Source organism: Furipterus horrens, unplaced genomic scaffold, assembly GCF_987537825.1.
Source record: "Furipterus horrens unplaced genomic scaffold, mFurHor1.1.pri manual_scaffold_1, whole genome shotgun sequence".
NCBI classification, from domain to species: Eukaryota; Metazoa; Chordata; class Mammalia; order Chiroptera; family Furipteridae; genus Furipterus; species Furipterus horrens.
In genome coordinates, this window is record NW_028327171.1 from 197,227,240 (window position 1) to 197,248,606 (window position 21,367).

Below are 21,367 nucleotides of genomic sequence, written 5' to 3' on the forward strand. Positions count from 1 at the left end.
ATTTGAACATTCATACCTCTTAATGCCTTGTACCTTTTTCATCCACCCCCATACCCTCTCCCTTTTGACAAGGATCAGTTTGGTCTGTTTCTATTAGCATGTTTTTGTTTTAAAATAAGGTGTAGAGTGGTCTGATAGAGTATTTGATACTCAGTAAATGTTGAATATTCTACTATTCCACTTTTAATATTTTTAAAAATCATATTTAATGAAATATCACATGTAATTTACCAAAAGAATATGCCATGTATATTCTTGTCTACCATGCTGTTCTCCCATAAACATGTATTGTGAACACCTTTTAATTCCATAAATGTATGTTTGCATCATCCTTTTTAATGACTTCATTACATTCCCCTTGGTGGATGAACTATAATTTACCTAGCGAATTATATGTGTTTTCACACTTGGTTTGTTTGTAAATTTTCACTATTGCAAATAATTCTCCTTGCCCACATCCCTGCACGATGTCTAAATAGGTCTGAATAGATCTGTTCCTTCCAACAAAATAAGTCCCAGATAAAATGCACTGGTTGATCCATGGAGCATTTTTTATTTCCTTTCTGCATTATTTAAAAAACCTATGTAAAATCATGTGAATTTGAGGAGGAATATAAAAATAATTAAATATATGGACACACATGATTGTACAAATAATAAAAAAGGAAACTAGCATGTAACCGTCAAAACAACATTAAAAGGCATCGTACATATCGATAGAACATTCAGCACATTTTTAAATATGATTAAAATAGGAAACTGGTTTTGAATTATTTATCATGGGAGGTAAAGAACATTAACTGTTACTAACCATGAAACCTGTTTTAGATGAGGACTATTTCATGAACAAATGCTGATCAAAAGATTGAAAGGAAAAGGTAGTAGATTGTTTCCTTTGTGGGCTTTTGCTCCTGCTTTTCCTGGTGATAAAACTACTTTCATGGCTAACCTATTTACAGGACAATGAAGTTATTTCTTTCTGCTTTTCAATCTTTTATGTAGTCACCCTTTCTATATTAAAGTAATGGATGTTAGGTCATTGTCATCTCCTGCCTTTAAAATGTTCAGTTTCCCCCTTGGCCTGAGCTTCTTACTGGCTTTTTTTCTATTGTATGTGTATTCTCTCTTCAGTTGGATTAGAGCACATGGTTCTTCACCCAGTTTGCACACTTGAGTCCCCTGCAAAGCTTTGAAAATAACATTCAGAACCTTCTCCATTCCCCAAAGATTCTAAATCAACTGATCAGAAATAGAACCCAGGCAGAAATAGTTTTTAAGAATCGCTGATATGATTCTAGTCACTAGGACTGAGAATCACTGGTTTTGAGAAACCTATTGACCTCTTCTAGAATTCATTTAGACAGCACAGGGTTAAGGTAATGTGTAGTTTATTTCTTAATCAGATAAAAAGGTATTGATCTAGATACTCAACATTTTGGATCAGGAAACAGAAGAAAAATGACTCAATATATCTGTAAGTCAGAAGTGCAGTGTGAAGTGGACATTACCCAGAGGGGCTTGGGAAGGCTTGCATGATCTCAGTTCCGTCAATACGAACAGTTATGCTGAAGATAAAGAAAAAGTACTCTACCAATGGTTATTGCTTGCCTTTTTTAAAGAGAAAACTATGAGCTATCAGAGTTTGATACAATTTTAATTCAAGTGGCAAATGCAGCTGCAGATCAAATTCCCTTCCTCTGGGAACAAGTGCTTGCCCATGTCACACTGCTGGGTTCTCTCGGAGCAGATCCTTCGATGTAGCGTGGATGCGAAAAGTAACTGTTGTAGTCAATGTGGAACAGAGAAGGCTCTCCCTGCTGGGGGCAGGTCAGGGTCTGAGGGTTACACTGCTGCCACATGACTGAGTCAAGGACAGAAGCTGCTGCCCTGGAAGAGGGCACATGCACCAGAGAACAGAAGGAATGAGGAGTGAACGTGACCCAGCCGCAGGGAGGACATGCTGCAGCCAGACTGTGTGTCCTTGACCGTGTCCTAACGAGCCAGCATCGTGGTCTCTTCTCACACCAATGCCCATGATCACATATTGCGGGGCACGCTAATTAGAATACTTAGTGCAGATATTTCACTTGCACATTTAAAAAAAATACACTTTTTATAATAATTTTATTTTTTCTAAGTTGGCCCCTGTGCAGAAATGGTTTAGACTGTAGGAAAATATAAATCTCACCGTTTTTTAAACAAGTGATGGTATAAAAAAATTTTTTTAAATATCTTTTAATACACTTTAATGGGGAAAATTAAACTAAGCGATTGGGGATGTTCAGCATTTTTACCTTAATAAAAAACTTGCAATATAAAGTAGAAACTTGCTCATCTTCATCATCATAATGACTGTGTGCATAGTAATAAAGGTTGAGGATTAAAAATATTTTAAGACATACCAATGTTAAAGAAATAAATAGTTGTTACAGAAACAGGGGAGTCCAAAAACAAACCCCAGTGTTTGTGGCTGGGAGATAGGGAAAAGGAAGCAGCTTTCAGGATGCCTTGCATGCCTGGGGCTAGTGACTGGAAACTTTGTTGCACAAAGACCTGCTTTGAAACTTCCAAGGCTCAGGAAGATGGGAGGGGTCTTGGACGGTGGGATGATAGGGGAGGAGCCTACAGAGCCAGCATAGGGCTTTGTGAATGGTCAGAACTGGTTGCAACACCCACTGCGTCAGAGGACGCAGTCAGGGATATATAAGCAGCTGTGGACATTTTAGCGGGCGCGCTCCCTCCATGTGGCTTGGACGAGGGGGTCTCCAGGCTGCTTTAAGGAAGGCCTCCGGGCTGCTTTAAGAAGAGGCTCTCACCATGCGGTTTGCAGGAAGAAGGCAGTTTACAAGGAGGCTGAGAATCCAGGCGGTTCTGCATTGAGAGCTGGAGGGCACCACGGCACAGAAAGGACCTCCCCAGTCAGAATTGAGTGATTGGAAGCTACTGGTAAAGCTGAACTGTGCCGAGGAAGTAGGGAAACGGTGTTTCTGACTTTCCTAAGGCTGGCCAGGTCTGGGGTGGGGAGGCAGAGCTATGTGCAAATAAACAATTCTTTTTCTTTTCACTAAACTCTGTTATTGAGAGTTATCATTCTGGCAGCGGGCAGTCGGGCCCCTAACTAAACATCTCATGGGTTCTGTTTCAATCGGAGCAGCCCAAGGGTTCTGTTACACAGTGATTTAGCAAACATGGCTTCCAGCATCATGAAGCTTGCATACTCGTTAAAAAGAAAACATGTGATTGGTTATAAAGCAAGGAGAAAAAAACAAACAACAACAAAAAAGCTTTAAGATGTTGGAATCTACCTGATGTACAATATACATATTTCTTATTATCTTTTTAACTCTCTAGAAGAGATTTTTATACTCCTGAAACAGAATTGTCAACCAGTTGATAGGTGTCAGAAGGCTGGTGTGAATTCCTCTGGAGAAACCACTGAAATTAAAATCAAAATAAAGGTCTGATCTATTAAGGGACTGACCATTCAAGTATTACGATTCCAAATAAAGGAATCCTATAGTTACATCAGAAGCAAGCATCTGGCCCCATTCTCTAAGCCACCGTGAGTAACTCTGCATCACTTCATTTATTCCGTGCTTCAGGGATGTGTTAACTAACAAGTCCTAACAAGATGTCAAGTGGAAAAGAAAAAACTAAATGTAAATGCTATAGCCATCTTCCACACATAACCGCAGGTTCATAGAACATCACCGCTGAGAATGACCAGAATTGTTGTTTGTCCGTCTTCCTGGGTGCCGCTCCTTTAAGAAGCACCAGGCATTACTATATCAATGATCAAATGACAAGGACTGAGCTACAGGAAGTTCATTTGAAAGGCTAAAGAGTGAAGTCATCATGTTAAAACAGTACTGCTAGAGTAGAGCAAGCACTCTTCCAAGTGCTTTGCCTAAATTGTGGCTATTTTAAAATGTCCTCAAATTCTTTGACACTCCTCCCACTGAGAAGTGAGATCTGTGTTGCTTCTCCTTGACTCTGGAGGAATCTTAACGACTTATAACTGATAGACTGCAGCAGAAATTTGATGCATAGCTTTTGAGGCTAGAGGAGAAAAGGCTGTGAAGCTTCTACCTCGTTCTGGGGGATGCTGTCTCTGGGTGAAGTGAGCTGTAAAAAGTCCACCTATCCTGAAACTGACACTCAGGGGAAGCCATGTATGTTGCTCCAGTGGACAGCCTGGGCTGAGCTCCCAGCTGTCAGGCAACACTTACTGTCCGCCATGTGAGTGAGCCGTCTGGGGTGTCCAGACCATTCAAGTCTTCAAATAATCACATTCCTAGCTCACAGCTGACTGTAACTGCATGAGATGAAATGAGAACTACCCTGCTGAGACTTACCAAATTCCTGACTCACAAATCCTGAGCACAGTAAAATGGTTGTTTTATGCCGTTAAGTTTTGGACTAATCATTTGTTATGAAACAGTTTTAACTAGAGAATATATTGACTCATTTAACCCTCACAATAACCTTACAAATACCTACTCTTCTTATTCTTATTTCTAAGATGAAGATACTGACTCCCAGAGATGTTAAGTGGTATTTTCTATGTTACATATCTTGTGAGCAGCAATGCCAGTATTTAAATCCAGATAGACATGTTCCAGGGTCCTTACTCTTACGAGTCTTGAAATGGTTGTTATCATATCTGAATTTCTTCTGTGATTTTCCCAGATTATTAATAAGATTGAGCATATTGATCTTTGAGATTATTAACAAGGTTGGAGCATATTTTATTTCTCAAATTTTTGTTATTGCTTATTGATTTTGTAATACATTTTAATATATTCTAGATCATAATTCATTGTTGATTAAATACACTGCATTTACCTTCATTTTTATGAGTTTTATTACAAAGAATAATTAATATTTTTGAGTTCTCTATATTTTCTTATATAGCTTTAACATTTTGAATCTTTTACAAGATTCAAAGTATTTCTAAAAAATAAGGAGATCAAAACAATCTACCTTTTTAAAAATAAAAATTTTGCCTTTCACATTCAGGTCTTTAACACACCTCGAACTTATATTTTGTTAGGGTTTTAGGTAGGAATCTCAATTTACTTTGATTTCAAAAGAGACAACACAGTCCATTGTATCACATGTGATTTCCTTATATATTTTTTTATTTTTATTTTGTTCTACTCATTAAATATGCTATTTCTATGTTTTTATCAATCACATGGTATTAGTTATCATATAGTCTTATGATTCCCCAATGATTTCTTTCTTTTTCAAATTTATCTTGACTATTGTCAACTCCTTGCTCTCCTACATGAATTTTATAAAGAGCATTTTTATGGTTTTATGAAAAATGCTGCAATAATATTGGACTTAAGGGATAACAAGATACTTTCTGAAGATGAGTGTTCCTACCTAGAAACATGGCATTTTTACAAGCCTTTGTGCCTTTAAATAATTTATTATATTATATTGTTTTCCACAAAGATATTCAATATTTTGTTAGGTTTATTTCTGGATATCTTATAGATTCACTTGCTATTCTCTGGATTGAACAGATGAACCTTTAAACAAATAAATATGGTATTCAGAGAATGATAAATTTTATAAAATAAAAAACAGGGGACTATAATAGAATATTACTGGAACAGGATATAGTGGACTATTTTAGGCAGGTAAATGAACAGTCCCATATGAGAAAATTATATTTTGTCTGAGACCTAAATGGTGAAAAAGTGATAGCCCTATAAAGATGTGTAGGAAGAACAGCAATACAAGGTCCCTGAAGGGCCAGTATATGTAGAACAAAGTAGAACGGGAAGAGTTGCATGAGGTTTAGTAAGATCATGAAGGACCTTAGAAACCATTTTAAGGAATTTAAATGAGCATGGCCTATGGGATTAGAGATTTGTTCTGGTCACTGAGACTGCCCTTTTTTGGAGAGATCAACTATAGAAGCTATGGATGCCTAAGACACACGGCATAAATCGTCTCCTACACAATGAGAGTGATCTCAAAGTACGTGTGGCCTCTCCCTCAAACTCCAGAATGATAGCATCAATGTAACTATTATACACTTTTGATCGATAGAGCCATGAGAAGAATAATTATGCTTCCCCTTCAAATTCTAATGGGTTGCCATAGGGTAATGGTGGGCATTTGACAAAAACTTTTTATTAATTACTGTGAGCGTTTATATTAGCACTAGTCTCATATCCTCACACAGCATTCTGGATTCTACTTACTGAAGCAATATTTTTCAAAACCCAGCCAGAGTTCTCCCCTGATCAGTCTATCTGCCACGGGTATTTATTTATATACTCATCTGTCAACTAGACATCTGACCATTATCAAAATGTTCTAGTCCGCTTAAAAGAGAGGATAACTTTCAAGATTAACATAAATTTAGCTAGATCTTCTCACAATTTCCTTTCTTAAACTTCCTAAGGCCCAGTAAGCAGTTCCCTCTTCTGGCCCATGGCCACTCAATCACAGGACACCACTTTCATGAAAGCTCTTGCACAGTGAGATGACAGTATCATGCAGTGATTACAGTTGAGCTGTTTCAGTAACTGTGGTGGTGTAATTGACCAGCTTAATTTCATTTCTTAGCTTTCCTCCTGCAGTGTTCATCTGAAATAAAAAATAAATTTATAAAAGAAGGCAATGCAGATAAAGGTATTTAGGGAGGGAGGGCAGAATTCTTCCCCAAAGCCAAAAAATATTTGGAAGTTTTTAATGGGTGTATGAGAAATAAACCATCATGGAAATCTTGACTCACTGCTACAATGTTATTTTGAAAACTGACCTTGACAATGCTTGTTATATATTTCTTCAACCCCCACATGACTCATTGCCTTGAGGGCTTTTGGGAATGGAAATGGCCAATAGCTCCTCATCTTTTACCATCAATAGAACAATTATTTCTCACGTCCTTGAGCAGCTCCCACTTACCTGAATTATATTAATTCTTCCAAATCTTCACAATTACACAATACTCAGTATTGCATAGAAGATTGGAGAAGGACTTTAAAGCCAGATCTTACAGTTTCCTTTGTCACTTACTCTGTAACTTCAGGAAGATGGTATAACTTTTCTGTGCCTTGGTTTTCTTTTCTTTAGAAGTTGATTATGAAGTTTTTTGGATCAATAAACTGATGAACTTAAAACAAACCTTGACACATAACAATTATTCGGCATATGTTTTCTACTATTAATATTTATCTGACAGATGCCCTACCTCTCTCCCATCGAGTATCAGTCCTGAACAATGACCTTACTGATTATGTCATAGTTTATATAAGCCATTAAGCCCGAATGCTCTTATATTCTCATCCTTCTTCTTTTCTTGCTAATTTAGCCTCTACCTTCTTTCCTTTTTATCTCCCATTTTAGGAATTATTCCTCCACCAAAGATGATCAATCCAGCTGTGTGCCAGATATAGTGTCTTTCAGAGCTTTATTAATTAATTATCCCCTTTTAAATATTTTCAACATTTTTCCTTCAATGATCCTTTAATTCTGGCCCATAAATATGTCCAAGTCTCTTCTTTTTAAAAAACTCCATGGTATGGCCACTTCAGAAGACAAACTAGCAATTGCACTCCTAGGTACTTAACCAAATGAGTTGCAAATTCATGTCTACACAAAAACCTGCACATGAAATGTTTTTAGTATCTTTATTCAAAATTGCTAAAAATTGGAGACAACCAATATGTCCTTTAATGGATGAATGAATAAACAAACTGTGGTAGATTTATACACTTGAATATTATTCAGCAATGAAATTGTGGCTTCAATATTACTCAAGCCACAAAAACACACGGAGGAATTTAAATATATTGCTAAGCGAAAGAAGCCAATCTGAAAAGGCTACATACTATGTGATTCCAACTCTGATAATCTGTAAAACTATTGAAACAGTAAAAAGATTAACAGTTGCCAGGGATTAGGGAGGGACAAATAGGTGGAACACAGAGGATTTTTAGGACATAAGACTGTTCTGCCTGATTGTAATGGCTCATCAATAGTAGCAAATGGACCACTCCAATGCAATTGTTAATAATAGAATAACAGTGGGCTGGAAGAGAAAGAGCATACAAGAATTCTATACTTTTGGTTTAATTTTTATATAAACCTAAAACTGCTCTATTAATAATAATTTTTAAAACCTCAAGAAGGTTTATATAAATTGTTTCACAACAGTGCCTAGATTAGTATTTGACTAGATAAGTGTGAGAAGGTATATATATACACACACATACCTGGGGGCAGGAATCTTGGGGACCATCTTAGAATTCTGTCTATCCCACAATTGTATTTATGCTGTCACCTCTCCACAGCATCCTTTGTGACAATTGACTAAAGTTGATGTTCCCTATACTTCCAATGAGCTCATCCTTTCCTCTTTCTATGTATTTGCTGGATTACCTTATCTACTTCCAGGGTTTCAACTACTTTTTATACAGTGTTAATCAGTCTATCATAATTAGCTGACTCTTCTCATCTCCATGGCCATATTTTTAGCTTCCTCTTCATGATATCCATTGGAATTTCCTTTAGAGATTTAAAGAAAACTCATTAATGCTCCTGTACACACACATAAAATAGGAACATAATTTTTCCTGTCAACTTTTTCTTTCTATGGATGAGATCATCATTTTCCTCAAAACAGAAAACTCAGAGCTTTGGTTGTTATTTATTGAAGACTTAGTATAGATCAGGGACTCTCTTAAATTCTTTACAAATACTGACATTTAATCCTCACACAATCTCTATGGAAAGGTATTATTATTTGGAATCTTTGTCAAAGAACCCTTTCCAGTGTATTATATCTAGTATGAAGTAAGGCTAGATCAAAGACTGTCTGGCTCAAGACCTAAGCTCTTAAGCAGTGTGCTTTCTATTTTTCTTTCTCCATGCCCACATGGTTATAAAGTCCTATTAATTCTATTTCAGCAATATCATTAAAACTCATCTCCTTATCTCTAGTTGTGCTGTCATGGCCTTTGCTCAGGAGTCCATGGAATATTTTTCTAATCTCCTCAGGAGCCCATGGAATATTTTTCTAATCTCCTCAGGAGCCCATGGAATATTTTTCTAATCTCCTCAGGAGCCCATGGAATATTTTTCTAATCTCCTCAGGAGCCCATGGAGTATTTTTCTAATCTCCAGACTGGTGTTTCCATCTACAACTCTGCCCATTTCAAACAACCTGTACATTCCTGTCATATCAATCACACTTAAGTGGAAATGAAGCTTTTAATTCCCTGCTTAAAGTCTTCCTATCCAAACTTCATAGCCTGACATACAAAGACTTCCTCCATTTGATTTCTGTTTATATTTTCTGACTTGTCCCTTTGATCATAAGAGAGTCTGTATCCTGTGACCCATGGTACCTTTTTCTTTGCATGTCTGTTTTTCCTTCAATATTGTGAATTTCTTATGAGCAGGAATGTATGTGGATTAGTATTTGGCATATAAACTGAACTCATTAACTATGTATTGAATAAACTGTATTGAGAACTCATCTTTCTTTTTTTCAAGATTAAAAGGTGACTTCAAGAAATTAAATGAAGATTTTATTTCTGTGACTGAAAATACTAATGTATACCATATAATTCTTTCCATATGCAGTAGACCCACATGTAGTTAATTATACAGGAGCTATTTCTATCTGTTGAGATCAAGGCCTGGGGTCTGATTCTCTATTTCACAGGTTACAACAATACCTTTGTTCAGAAAGGTATATGACTCTGTTTGTTTGCAGGTAGTTGGATTCACAGCAAGGATTTTCTACTCAGACTGTTTCAACTTTATCCCACCCTTACTTGTTTTACTACTAGACAAAATATCTAATAGTGAGCCACCTATAAACAATATTGGCCTTTGTGACAACTGAGGAAAATGGCAGATATCAATAGATGAACAGGATCACCCAAGTGCAGTAATGGACTAGAATAAACCACATTTCCTAACAGCATGATTCAAATGTTCTTTCTCAAGTTGTAATTATGATACCCACAACTGGTTAGTTTGGGGACCTTTCTGCTTTGACAAAACAAGCAAGGTTAATTTCTTGTGGTTACTATTCTAAAATTAATTCTCACATTGGCAAACTTTCAAGCTTTCTCTGTCCTGCCAAGCTTGCTCCCTTCCTGGTTTGCAGCTTTAATAATTTTCAAGTACTCCTCCCGCTAAGCCCCAAGGGTGGACTCCTGACCTCCTCGCTGGAGGTGCGAACCATGCCAGGCTTAGCGACTGCTCTGCGGTTCCCCAAAGCTCCTCCTCCCCAGACCTTGCTGAGGTTGGGAAGCAGGACAGGGTACACTCCTGGGGTGCAGCTTCAAAGGAAGGGAGCGAATCCTGGGGACTTAAGAGGCTGCACAGGGGCCCCTTGTGCAATGCGGAGCGTGGACCCTTTGGGCCACCCTACTGCTGCTCTGCCTGCCCCCTGCGCTCTTCCCCCGCAGGGCGGGTGGGCGCAGGCCGCTGTCCACAGTGGGAGGTGCTGAAAGCACGGAGCGGGCGCGGGGGCGGCGAGGCGGGCAGCTGCTCCGAGCGCCCCCCTCCTGGCTCCGCGGCTCCGCCGGCCCTCCCCTCCTCCCGCAGCCATGTTCCATGCGAGAGGAGGGGCGGGGGAAGCGGAGAGGGGCGCGGGATCAGGGCGGAGAGAGCCGGCTCTGCCTCGGGGAAGGAGGGGATGAGAGTTGGGGAGAGCAACGGGAGGAGGAGGAGGCGGCGGCGGGTACTGAGGAGCCGGTGCTGGGTCCTGCAGTAGGGCTCCCGGGAGCCACCATCATGGTGAAGAGGAAGAGCTCCGAGGGCCAAGAGCAGGACGGCGGCCGCGGCATCCCCTTGCCCATCCAGACCTTCCTGTGGCGGCAGACCAGGTGAGGGGCGCAGAGGGCGCGCCGCTCGGGCCAGCCTGTGCTGGGGGCGCTCCCGGGGCCTCTGGGTCCCCTCCGCCGCCGCTGCTGCCGAGGCCGCGCCACAGCCTGCAGCTCCCGCTCCGGGGCTGGAAAGCAAGCCGTCTGCACCCGCTTAAAAACACGCATTAAAAAATATTTCAGTGAAGTTTAACTACAGGCAGAGTAGCAGTTGCTGAATAAATATATACATTATTTAGGGGATGGGGGGGCAGAGAGTCTAGGAAGAGGGGGCAGGGAACTAGGGAAGATTATTACGACTGGTTGTGCTCCTGCGTCCAATTTCCCCTCCGTCTCCTGCTGTAATTCCAGCCCAGTGACCTGTTGTTTTTCTAGCTCCTGTTGGGCAAATATCTGCTATGCCCACTTGTTAACCATTCTTGCTCAGATTCAGCGAGCGGAATGTTCGCTCCTGGTTAAAGCCTCAGAGGAGAATGATTTTTGATAACGCTTTTTATCCACCACCCCCACCCCCGAAAAGCCTGAAACCTATTCCAATAAACAAGGTTTCCTTTATCATATTATTACTATTATTTTTATGATTATTATTTTAGAGATTTATCATATAAGAAATTGAATTCTAGACCCACAAGCTGTGTTCATTTTCAGTTTTAATATGACTGTACATGAGTAATGCGCTACTTCTGATTACTGGCGATTTAGAATCTGATGAGGTATATAAGTCTTCAGAATAAGAGCCAATACAGAAAACGTAAGAGATCTACATCTCTTTTATATATGTAATTACACATGTAAAAAACAAATGTCGTCAGCTTCAAACCTGCTCATTAACAAGCTGTAGGGAGGATTGAAATTTGAGTTTCATAGCATCATGTCTTATTCATTAAAAGTGTCTCATAAGGATGTTCTAATAATAATTTTATTTATGTTGATAACAAATATCTCTATTAATTTTCCAGTGCATTTTTGAGGCCTAAACTGGGAAAGCAATACGAAGCCTCTTGTGTGGTATGTAATAGTCACCATTTAATAATTTCCTTATCCTGTGTGGTATTTTCAACCCAAAGATATTAAATCATACTAATCGTATATATGAAATCACTCAGCAAATATTATTGAACACCTTCTATATGATGGGCACAATTCTAGGTGATGGGATAGAACAATAATCAAAACAAATACAGATTTGCATTCTTAGTGGGAGGGGGACAGGCCACTCACAAACACGTGAAATACATAGTAAGTGATGAGCACTATGGAGAAAAATTAACTAAGAAAGGAGATCAGGGAGCACTGGGTGGGGGGTTTATTTTAGAAGTGGTAGATGGGTAAGATTTATTGGCTAATGTGGTCCTTAGACAAAGACTTGAAGGAAGGGAGGGAGGAATAATTGAGAGAAGAGCAGAGGGGACAGCAAGTCTACAGGACCTTCACCCAGAATCAGGGGGAGGGATAGAGCAATGAAGAGAGGGTTGAGATATAACAGAGAACCAGGTCGTGGAGGGCCATACAAAACAAGATTAATAAATTAAGTCCTTAATTAATAAAATTGTGACTGCCACACAGTGGAAGTTCATAAAGTGAGTATCTATGAACACAAAATAATATGTAATTCTGAATATGTATAGAATAATTATTAAAATAGTGATATTAATATTGGGGTGGGCATAGTAGGTTTACAGCTGTGAACATACACAACAATTTTTCTTATTTATTTTTGTTTTATTTGTATTATTTCTCTCACTATTACTGTTATTATTTTGTATCATCCCTTATGATTTATCTTTTATGTTATGAAGGTTGATAATTTAACCTACTTTAACCCAACTCTGTATTTATGCAAAATAGAGTGCCTTGTCCTAAGATTCTAAGAGAATTCCATATCCCTATATATTCCCATTTCACAAATTGAGAACAGAAGATATGAAATTGTGAAGCAAAGGATGTCGGATTTCTACAGACTTCATTAAAATTTGGAGCTTACATTGTATATATTATAACTTAGAAGTAAAAACCTCTGTATTTATACATTACCATGAATATTTGAAAATGGCTTCATAGATGACCTTTTAATAAGGAGCTCTGAAATATATATGGACACAAACTAAGATGGAAGCCACTGGACAGTTACACACACAGACGGACTCACTCTCACACTCAAGTGGGACTTTGTTTTGTTATACTTCCTGCTCTTCAAAGTCACAGAAATATTTTTTAAATCTAACTTTCAAATGAGAGCCTTTAATAGAAATTGTTTTGTGTTGATCTAAAGTGAGAGTTATTTGACACTTGAAATCTCTGAGCCTTTGTTAAACCATGCTTACAATTATACTAGCTTAAAATAATCCTGACTTTTTCCTCTTCTTTGCAAAGATATGTCTGACATTTTTAATGTGACATGATATCAAATACCTAAGCCACATGCATAGATAAGTAGATGTAGAGATATAAATATCTAAATTAAAAGTTATTTTATCTACTAAAAATTGCCTGAAGGCTGAGAAATTTACAAATATTTAGATTTGCATTGTGAACATATCCAAAGGCATTCATTCTCATTTTTTTAAAAATTTTTTAAAGGACTGGGCCTCTGATTTCATTCCTTACCAAAACTTCAGCATACTTTTCATTATGAATTTCTTTTTTTTTTTTTTCTTATTTTTTGAGTCAAGATGTAAGTAGTTCCCTTTGGAAAATCTCTCTATTAAGCCATGTCTTCTAAAGTATCCTAATAATTCCAACAATACAGCTCAAACACTGAGGATTTGTATTATGGTCACTCTAGAGCTCACATAATTTTCTAGACCATTTGGGGCATTGAGTAACCACTGGGTTCTCTTCATAAAAGCCAAATACTAATATTTTTGTCTTTTTTAGCTGCACTTTCTCCAACATATACTTCTTCTCCTAGATCAAAATTGTTATGGTATACTAAACTCTCTAAAAATATAAAAATACCCCTGGCCAGGATAGAAGAGTTAAACCAACAAAGCAAAAATAGGTCATTTTCCTCCTCCCTCTCTCCCTTCTTTTTTCTCTCCTTTTTTTTCTTTATTCAACAGGTATATTAAGTATTTGATGGTTCTAGGCATTAGGTAAGTAGTGCTCTGTGCCCAGTCATTGATGGGGACATGGAGTAACTGAGGGACCTCAGAGTCAGATTCCTTGGAAGACTGTATCTTATTTAACACTTGTTGAATATTGACATAAATTCTGTTCCTCAAGACACTTACAAAAGACATTTCACTTTGGTATGCAGTTGTGACAGCCTCTTTGAATGACTCAGCAACATTTTGTAAAATATCACATCCAAAAACTTCATGAATTAAATGTGTTGTACTCTTTGTTAGCAGAAGCTTGTTTTTGTGGATATGATAATCATTTAGTAATTCAGGTCATATACTTTGAATAAAAACCTGAAAACCCGAATCTGGTCCAGCAATTTATATCTTTTAGGGATTCAGTACCTTAATGTCATTTTGTCACCAATCAGAATCTCTGAATCCTTCTTTTATGTGCTTTCTTTCTTTTTCTTTTTTCTCTATGTTTGTATAGTCCTTTGAACGAGTGTTGGTGGAAAACAAGCTGCATGGCCTCTCTCCAGCCCTCTCTGAAGCCATCCAGAGTATTTCCAGATGGGAGCTGGTGCAAGCTGCTTTGCCTCATGTCCTCCATTGCACTGCAACCCTCCTTTCAAACAGGAACAAGCTAGGTTGGTGCTCCTGTGTTACTTATTTATGGTATACCATCATCCTTTGTGGTCGACATTCATAACAACATTTATTCAGTACTGTCCACATATTATCTTACCTAATTCTCACCCCCCCACACACACACATTGGTACCACTGTTATCTCCATATTACCAATGAAGGACCTGGCTTTCTTATTTTTAAGTTAATTTTACAAGTTAATACCTGAATATATCATCCTTCTAAATATTATAATATTATAGGAAAGTTGAAGATTCGTGCCCATCCAAGATGAGTTCCCAAAGAGTCATCCTCTTCGCCCTCCCGGCTCCTAAAATGACCATTTTCACCTTATAGTTCTGTGTGTATGTGCCTGCATATACATAAAGATTGTTTTTCTTTTTTAGATATTTTGTAGATTTCTTTTATCACATAACAGTCTAGCCTAGCAATCTACCCCGTGTTAGTGGAGTGCTCTTTTTCCATCCAGTTCTTTCCCCTCTCTTCCTGGTCACACTGCCTAAAATAGAGTAACTGTTATGTTCTCTTAACCATTACACTGCCCATTTGGAAATATAGAGTTGACCCTTTAACAACAGGCAGAGGGCTGGGGTTAGAGGATGGTTAGGAGCACTCAACACCTCCCAACCACCACCACCTCCACCTCTACAACCCCCGCTCCACCCCCCAGGCAGAAATCTGCATAGGACTGTTAACTCTGTACTCCGCCCTTACACCTGCAGATTAAACCAACCATAGATTGAAAACAGTATTTTTGATTCTGGTTGGTTGAATCTGTGGATGCAAAGTGCAAGCATAGGAAGGGTCAACTGTATTTATTGAAAAAAGAAATCCACAACTATAAATGAACTGGTGTAGTTCAAGCCCATGTCCTGCAAGGGTCAACTGTATGTGGTATCTGACTGAAGAGATGTGATGCATGCAGTTTCTCCTCCAATGACAGCATGCCATTCTGCAGAGACTACGGCCTGTTAGAAAGCCCCCAAACAAGAATGTGCCCTTCCATCAGTTGTTGCAAGGGGTAGAGAGAAATGCTAGTGCCTCCCAGGAAATCGAATCACAGAGCAAACTGGAGGTGTTCTTCCCAGACCCAAAATTGACATCCATTGTTCTGGTCACAGTTTGCCTTAACCTGGCCATGTGGTTATCTCCTTCAGGCCACCAGGATAAACTGGGTGTCGCTGAGACAAAGCTCCTTCACACTCTGCATTGGATGCTCCTGGAGGCCCCCCAGGACTGCAACAGCGAGCGGTTTGGGGGTACCGACCGAGGATCCAGCTGGGGTGGCAGTAGCAGCGCCTTCATCCACCAGATTGAAAACCAGGGTTCTCCAGGGCCGCCTTGCCAAAGCAGTTCCAACGATGAAGATGAGAACAACAGAAGGAAGATATTCCAGAACTCCATGGCTACTGTGGAGCTCTTTGTGTTTCTGTTTGCTCCTCTAGTCCACAGGATCAAGGTAAGCAGAAAGCTAGTGTTAGGCTGAGGGAGAATACAGGTGAAGTGAGGGTGAGCTATTACCCTAATCTTTGTTTTGCAATCCTCATCTCACTAAAACCTCAGCTGCATTTGAAACTATCATGCCTTCTTGAAAATTCCAGTTGCTTCATTAACACAGCATTCTGCCAGTTCTTCTTATCTCCTTTGAGAGCTTTCTTCTTTGGCTGTCCTTTAACATGGGCTTCCCCAGAGGTGCATCCTGGACCCTTTGCTCTTCCCATTCTATCGTCTCTTTGGAAGACCTCCTCTCCAGTTGCATTTACCATTTGTGTTCCATAGGCTGGGCTGGTCTCTAAACTAGACTCCTTTCCAGGTCTCTGGACCAAATTGCCAGCTGCTCTAAATAGATGATTTATAGGCACATCAGACTTTGCCTAGAATGAGCCCTGGTCCCAATGTTTTGTATTTCAGGTAATGGACCCACTCGCATTAACTCAAACACTAGGAGCTGCCTTTGGACTCCCTCATTCTTACCAACACATTCCACTAATCAGAGAATCTTACTCGTTTTGTCTCCTAAATAGTTCTCAAATGTACCGCATCTTTTTTTGTTTTCTGTCCCTATTTACTATATTACCCCAAGTTTTTATCGTCCCTTACTTGGACCTCTTATGTGGGCCACTTTCTAACTGGATTCACAGCCTCCAAGCTCATCTCATAAAATCCAACCTCAATACCAAAATGATCTATTTTCAATGAAGATCTGGCCATATCACCAACATGCTGAAAAGAATTCAATGAGTTTTCATTATTCAGAGGATGAAATTCCAGCTTCTTAATCTGTTAATTGGGCCCTCCATGACATGGCTGGCAACTTCTGTCCATGAGCCCCAAATGCCTGGAGTTTCCCCCAGGACATAATGTGTTTTTTTCAGGCCTATTTTCATGCTGGTCCTGCTGCCTGGAATGCCCTCATACTCCAGCTTTTTGCCTTGAAAACTTCTACTCATCCTTTTTAGCTGCATTTAAGACCCATCTTCCTGCCCCCTATATTTTCATAATATTCTAGACATATCGTTATTGTTATTTTTAGTTTTTTTTCTTATTATCTCTTTATGTGTCTATTTCTCCCACTGAATTCTGAATAGTTTGAGGGTAGCAATTATCATTGTGTTCTGGGTAACTAACATAGTATCTGTGTTTCGTAAGTATTTAATTAATGGTTATTGAATGAATTAATTCACTGAGAAGCAACTAAATCTATATAAGTGACTCATCCTTTTGTAAGACATTGTATAATTCAATGTATATTTTTATGATTTAAATTTATAACTAGCTCAAATATTTCACATGAAGTAATAACCTGAAAATACTGTCTAATATATTATTCATTTTAGATCAAATTTAATTTTATCAGTTAAAGATGAATATTTATTATATCTAAGAGATCTCCTTTAAATGTGATATTAATATTTTCTTGATTTGATAATCTTCCCTTATTTCTTAAATGAATATTTATCAAATGCCTACTATACGCTAGGCACCTTTCAGAGTCCTGGAGAAATAGCAAGGAAAACAACAAAATCTGTGCCCTCAAGAGATTTTTATAAAATCCATATGTGTGAAGTAAGCAACTTAAAAGTAGAACTTAAAATTATAGTTGTTCAAATAGGTGTCTTTAAGCTACTGATAAACACATTTATTAGAATTGCTTCATACCATCATGGAAACAAGCTTTCAGTGCAAGCAAGAAAAGCATCTGAAGTGTGGGGATGTGGAATCTGCCAATGTTTATACCCTCTGGTTTTTCTCAGGATCTTTACAGACCACTTGCCCCATAGCTGTTTGAATGATGAAGAGTATCTTCTCCAGCTAGGAGTGTCTGGTCATGTATGTACACATAGCATTGGGTGACCCATTACAGAGGACTCTAGAAGAGGAATTAGGGTCCCAGAGGTTATAGATTCATCCAACTTAAGAGGTCTTACAAAGGAAAACAAGAGAAGGCCACAGATTCCACAGGTATTCAGGTCTGAAGAGTAATTGGCTTTACTGGTGTTATTTGGAGAAAGTGAAATTAATCAAATAAGTATGATGCCCAGGAGAAATGCACAATAGAAGGAGCTGTCAACGTGTCTTCAAGAGATATACAATCTAGCTGGGAGGATATCAGATAAAAACAAAGGGATGACAGTAACCATCATTGAGTGCTAAGTGTCACCAGAGCTTAAAGGCCAAGGTTTCTGCACAAGAGCTCACTTACTGCTGCAGTGGCCATTGGAGTTTTATTTGTGCCAAGATTACTTATGAGAAATGTGGAAAAGGGCTGAGCTCAGAAACTACAAAATCACTGAAACCAGGTCAATTGAGATTTGGTGTCTTGCATTTCTGGAGACAAATCTGTTAAGCTTTGCTTACTATTAATTCCCTGCTTGCTGAATCTAATACCACACATAATGTTGGGTAGCCTTCCCCATGTCATTGCAAGGGAAATGAGGTTACTCTCCCCTTAACATCAGACCTTCCTGTCAAGCTGTTTACTCAGTATCTCTAGTTGAATGTCTAAAAGGCATACCAAATCTAATATGTCTAAAGCAAGGCTCCTGATATCTCCAAACCTGCTCCTCCTTTACCTTGCCATCTTTATCAATGGCAAAGCCAAAAATCTTTCACATCTTTTTCTCTTACAATTCACTTCTAGTTGATAAGCTTTATCTTCAAAATGTCTTTGGAATTGACTCCTTCTCATTTTGCCCTCTACTGACATTCTAATCTAATCATCTTTCTGCTAGATGATAATATAGCTTCCTAAATAGTTTCTCTTTCCACCCTTGCCTTAATTCTCAATAGCCTGAGTCACCCTATCAAAACTTACATCCGGTCATGCCATTCCACTATTCAAAACCATCCGATGGCTTCCCATCTTAGTCACAATAAAGTCCTCAGTACGACCTGTCAGGCCCTGTGTTACTTGGAACTCAATAATGTCTCCAACCATATTTTTTTCCACTGTTGTATCATTCACTTGACTACTCCTGGCTGTTTCTTGACACTCGAGACATGCTTAGGAACTTGTATTTGCTGATCCTTTTTCACATAAAGCTCTTTTGGAAAATATCTACATGGTGGCTCTTTCATTTCCTTCAGATCCTTTCTCAAAAGTTACTGTTACAATAAGTCCTTCCCTGATCATCCTGTCTAAAATAGAAACACTTTGCCTGATATACTGTTTTACCTGCTTTATTCTCTTTTGTACTAAGAGAGCATGGATTTTCCAGAATTGTTATTGAATTTGTTGGAGTGACATTGGTTAGTAAAATTATATAGGTTTCAGGTGTACAGTTCTATAATATATCATCTGTATATTGTATTGTGTGGTCACTCCCTCAAGTCAAAACTCTTTCCAGAGCAGGGATTTTTGTATGCTTTGTTCATTGGCGTGTCCCAGAATCTAGAATGGTACTGGGTACATGGTAAGTGGTTTTACACACTTGCAGGATGAATGTACTTCTACAGGGAGTCCTAGAGGCTTTCCCATTGTGGGCACTGCCGTGGTGCCCGGATCCCAATGGAGAGCCCATATGCAAATTTATTCAGGGATTTCCCCAGCCTTTCCAGTTGAAGCTTCCTTTGACACTGAGCTCCATTGATTCACCATTTGCAGAATCACTTTACTTTTTTTTTTCCAGTTTCTTCCCAGCTCCTATTTTTTTTTAGATCAGTGGTTTCCAACCACAGCGACATGTGAGAGTCACCAGAGGGAACTTTAGAAAACCTCACAGCAACTCTAATTTAATTGGTCTGGGTAGAGGAGGAAGTGGGACCTGAGCCTCCTGTGTTTCAAAAGCTTCCCCAGCGATTATAATATGCAAGTCAGGATTGCAAATCACTGCCCTAAGTGAATGCCTGGGTTCTCGGCTGTGTTCTTTAATCTCCTACCCCAGTCTCTGCTTCCATCTCTACCTTGTTTTTAACATGCAATTTAAGAATACTGTATATTTGTACTTAAATGATATGAAAGTGCATCTTAAATATAGTGTCTCAAAATGATGTAATGATCAAACACAAAATGTGCTCCCTACAAGAGACCTTAAACTGTAGATAAACTGAATGAGTTTGAGTTGCAAAGTCAGTGCAATTCAGCAAGCATTGTGCACCCAATTCCAGTTGTTGTGTTAAGCATTATGGTTATGATAGGGGCCGTGGGGGAGGGAAGATGCCTGATATATCCTTACCTTCAAGGAGCTAAAGACTGTTGAAAAGGCAACATTACAAAATAATACACTGGAAAGGTCTAAATATGTGTTCCTGATCCTCTGAAATGCAAGAACAAGATATGCATTGGAGAATAAAAAGTCAAATAGCCAGCATCTGAGGATACTGACTTACGAGGAAGAAAGAAGGACAATTAAATAATTAAGAGGAATAATAATGATCATCACAAGGAAAGAGATCTGCTAAGACTTGAAATAAATAGGCCTCAGTCACTGCTGACACAAAACAATAATTCTTGTGTTTTGCCCAAAGCTGAATTTTAATTAAATATTAATTTTGCCTAAAGCAGACCACTATGGTTTCCGTAGTAATTGTGACAATAACCTAGGGCCATTGGTTCACCCTGGAAATACCCATTTGTGTGATGAAAGATCTGGAAGGTCAACCCATTTTGAAAATAATCTTGTAAATGATGTTAATCCTTGCATTGACTGGTCCATTCAACCAGTTCTTAGAGGCCACTTGGTGGACACAGATCTTCTCTTCCCCCAGGAATCTGACCTCACGTTCCGACTGGCCAGTGGGCTTGTTATATGGCAGCCCATGTGGGAACACAGACAGCCTGAAGTCTCTGGCTTCACAGCACTGGTGAAGCCCATGAGGAACATCATCACAGGTTTGTGACTCAGACACCCAGTGGTTGTCCTTAGCAGACTCCTTTATGTGCAGGGATGAGGATAATGGGGAAATCTGGCTTTTAAAGAAGCCAAGAGGAAGAAAATTTCTCCAGGTACGGGTGTCCCCAGTACAGGAGTCATTCACATGATAAACTTCTCCAAACCAAGGTCACATGCTGTTGTGTTGTATGACTTTAAGTAAGTCATTTAAACTTCCTGTGTGACTTAACACAACCTTGCAAGGATATAATATGTTAAGGAATTTTGCAAACTAGGAGTGCCCTATTATTCATATATATGATAAGACGTTTTTAGTGGCATATCATGCTTACTACAGTCATTCAAAAGGAAGATGAAAATTTTCATATAGTAAAAGTAGACTAACACCACAAGTTACATGTATAAAATACATTAACTATGGAAATAAACTATAAAGCCAAGAGTAACAGTCTGTAATA

General features: G+C 38.8%; 1 protein-coding gene across 3 annotated transcripts in view; it reads left to right on the forward strand.

Annotated features, from left to right (window-relative positions):
• The first annotated feature begins 10,724 nt into the window (after positions 1–10,724).
• UNC80 (unc-80 subunit of NALCN channel complex) overlaps positions 10,725–21,367 on the forward strand; it is a 174,985-nt gene continuing 164,342 nt past the window's right edge. For all 3 annotated transcript variants that reach the window (XM_090283247.1, XM_090283255.1, XM_090283261.1), the window contains exons 1-5: positions 10,725–10,868; positions 11,825–11,873; positions 14,421–14,577; positions 15,735–16,036; positions 20,785–20,908. In XM_090283247.1, coding sequence (XP_090139373.1) covers positions 10,777–10,868; positions 11,825–11,873; positions 14,421–14,577; positions 15,735–16,036; positions 20,785–20,908 — 724 coding nt within the window. In that variant the 5' untranslated portion in view covers positions 10,725–10,776. The remainder of the gene's footprint in view (positions 10,869–11,824; positions 11,874–14,420; positions 14,578–15,734; positions 16,037–20,784; positions 20,909–21,367) is intronic.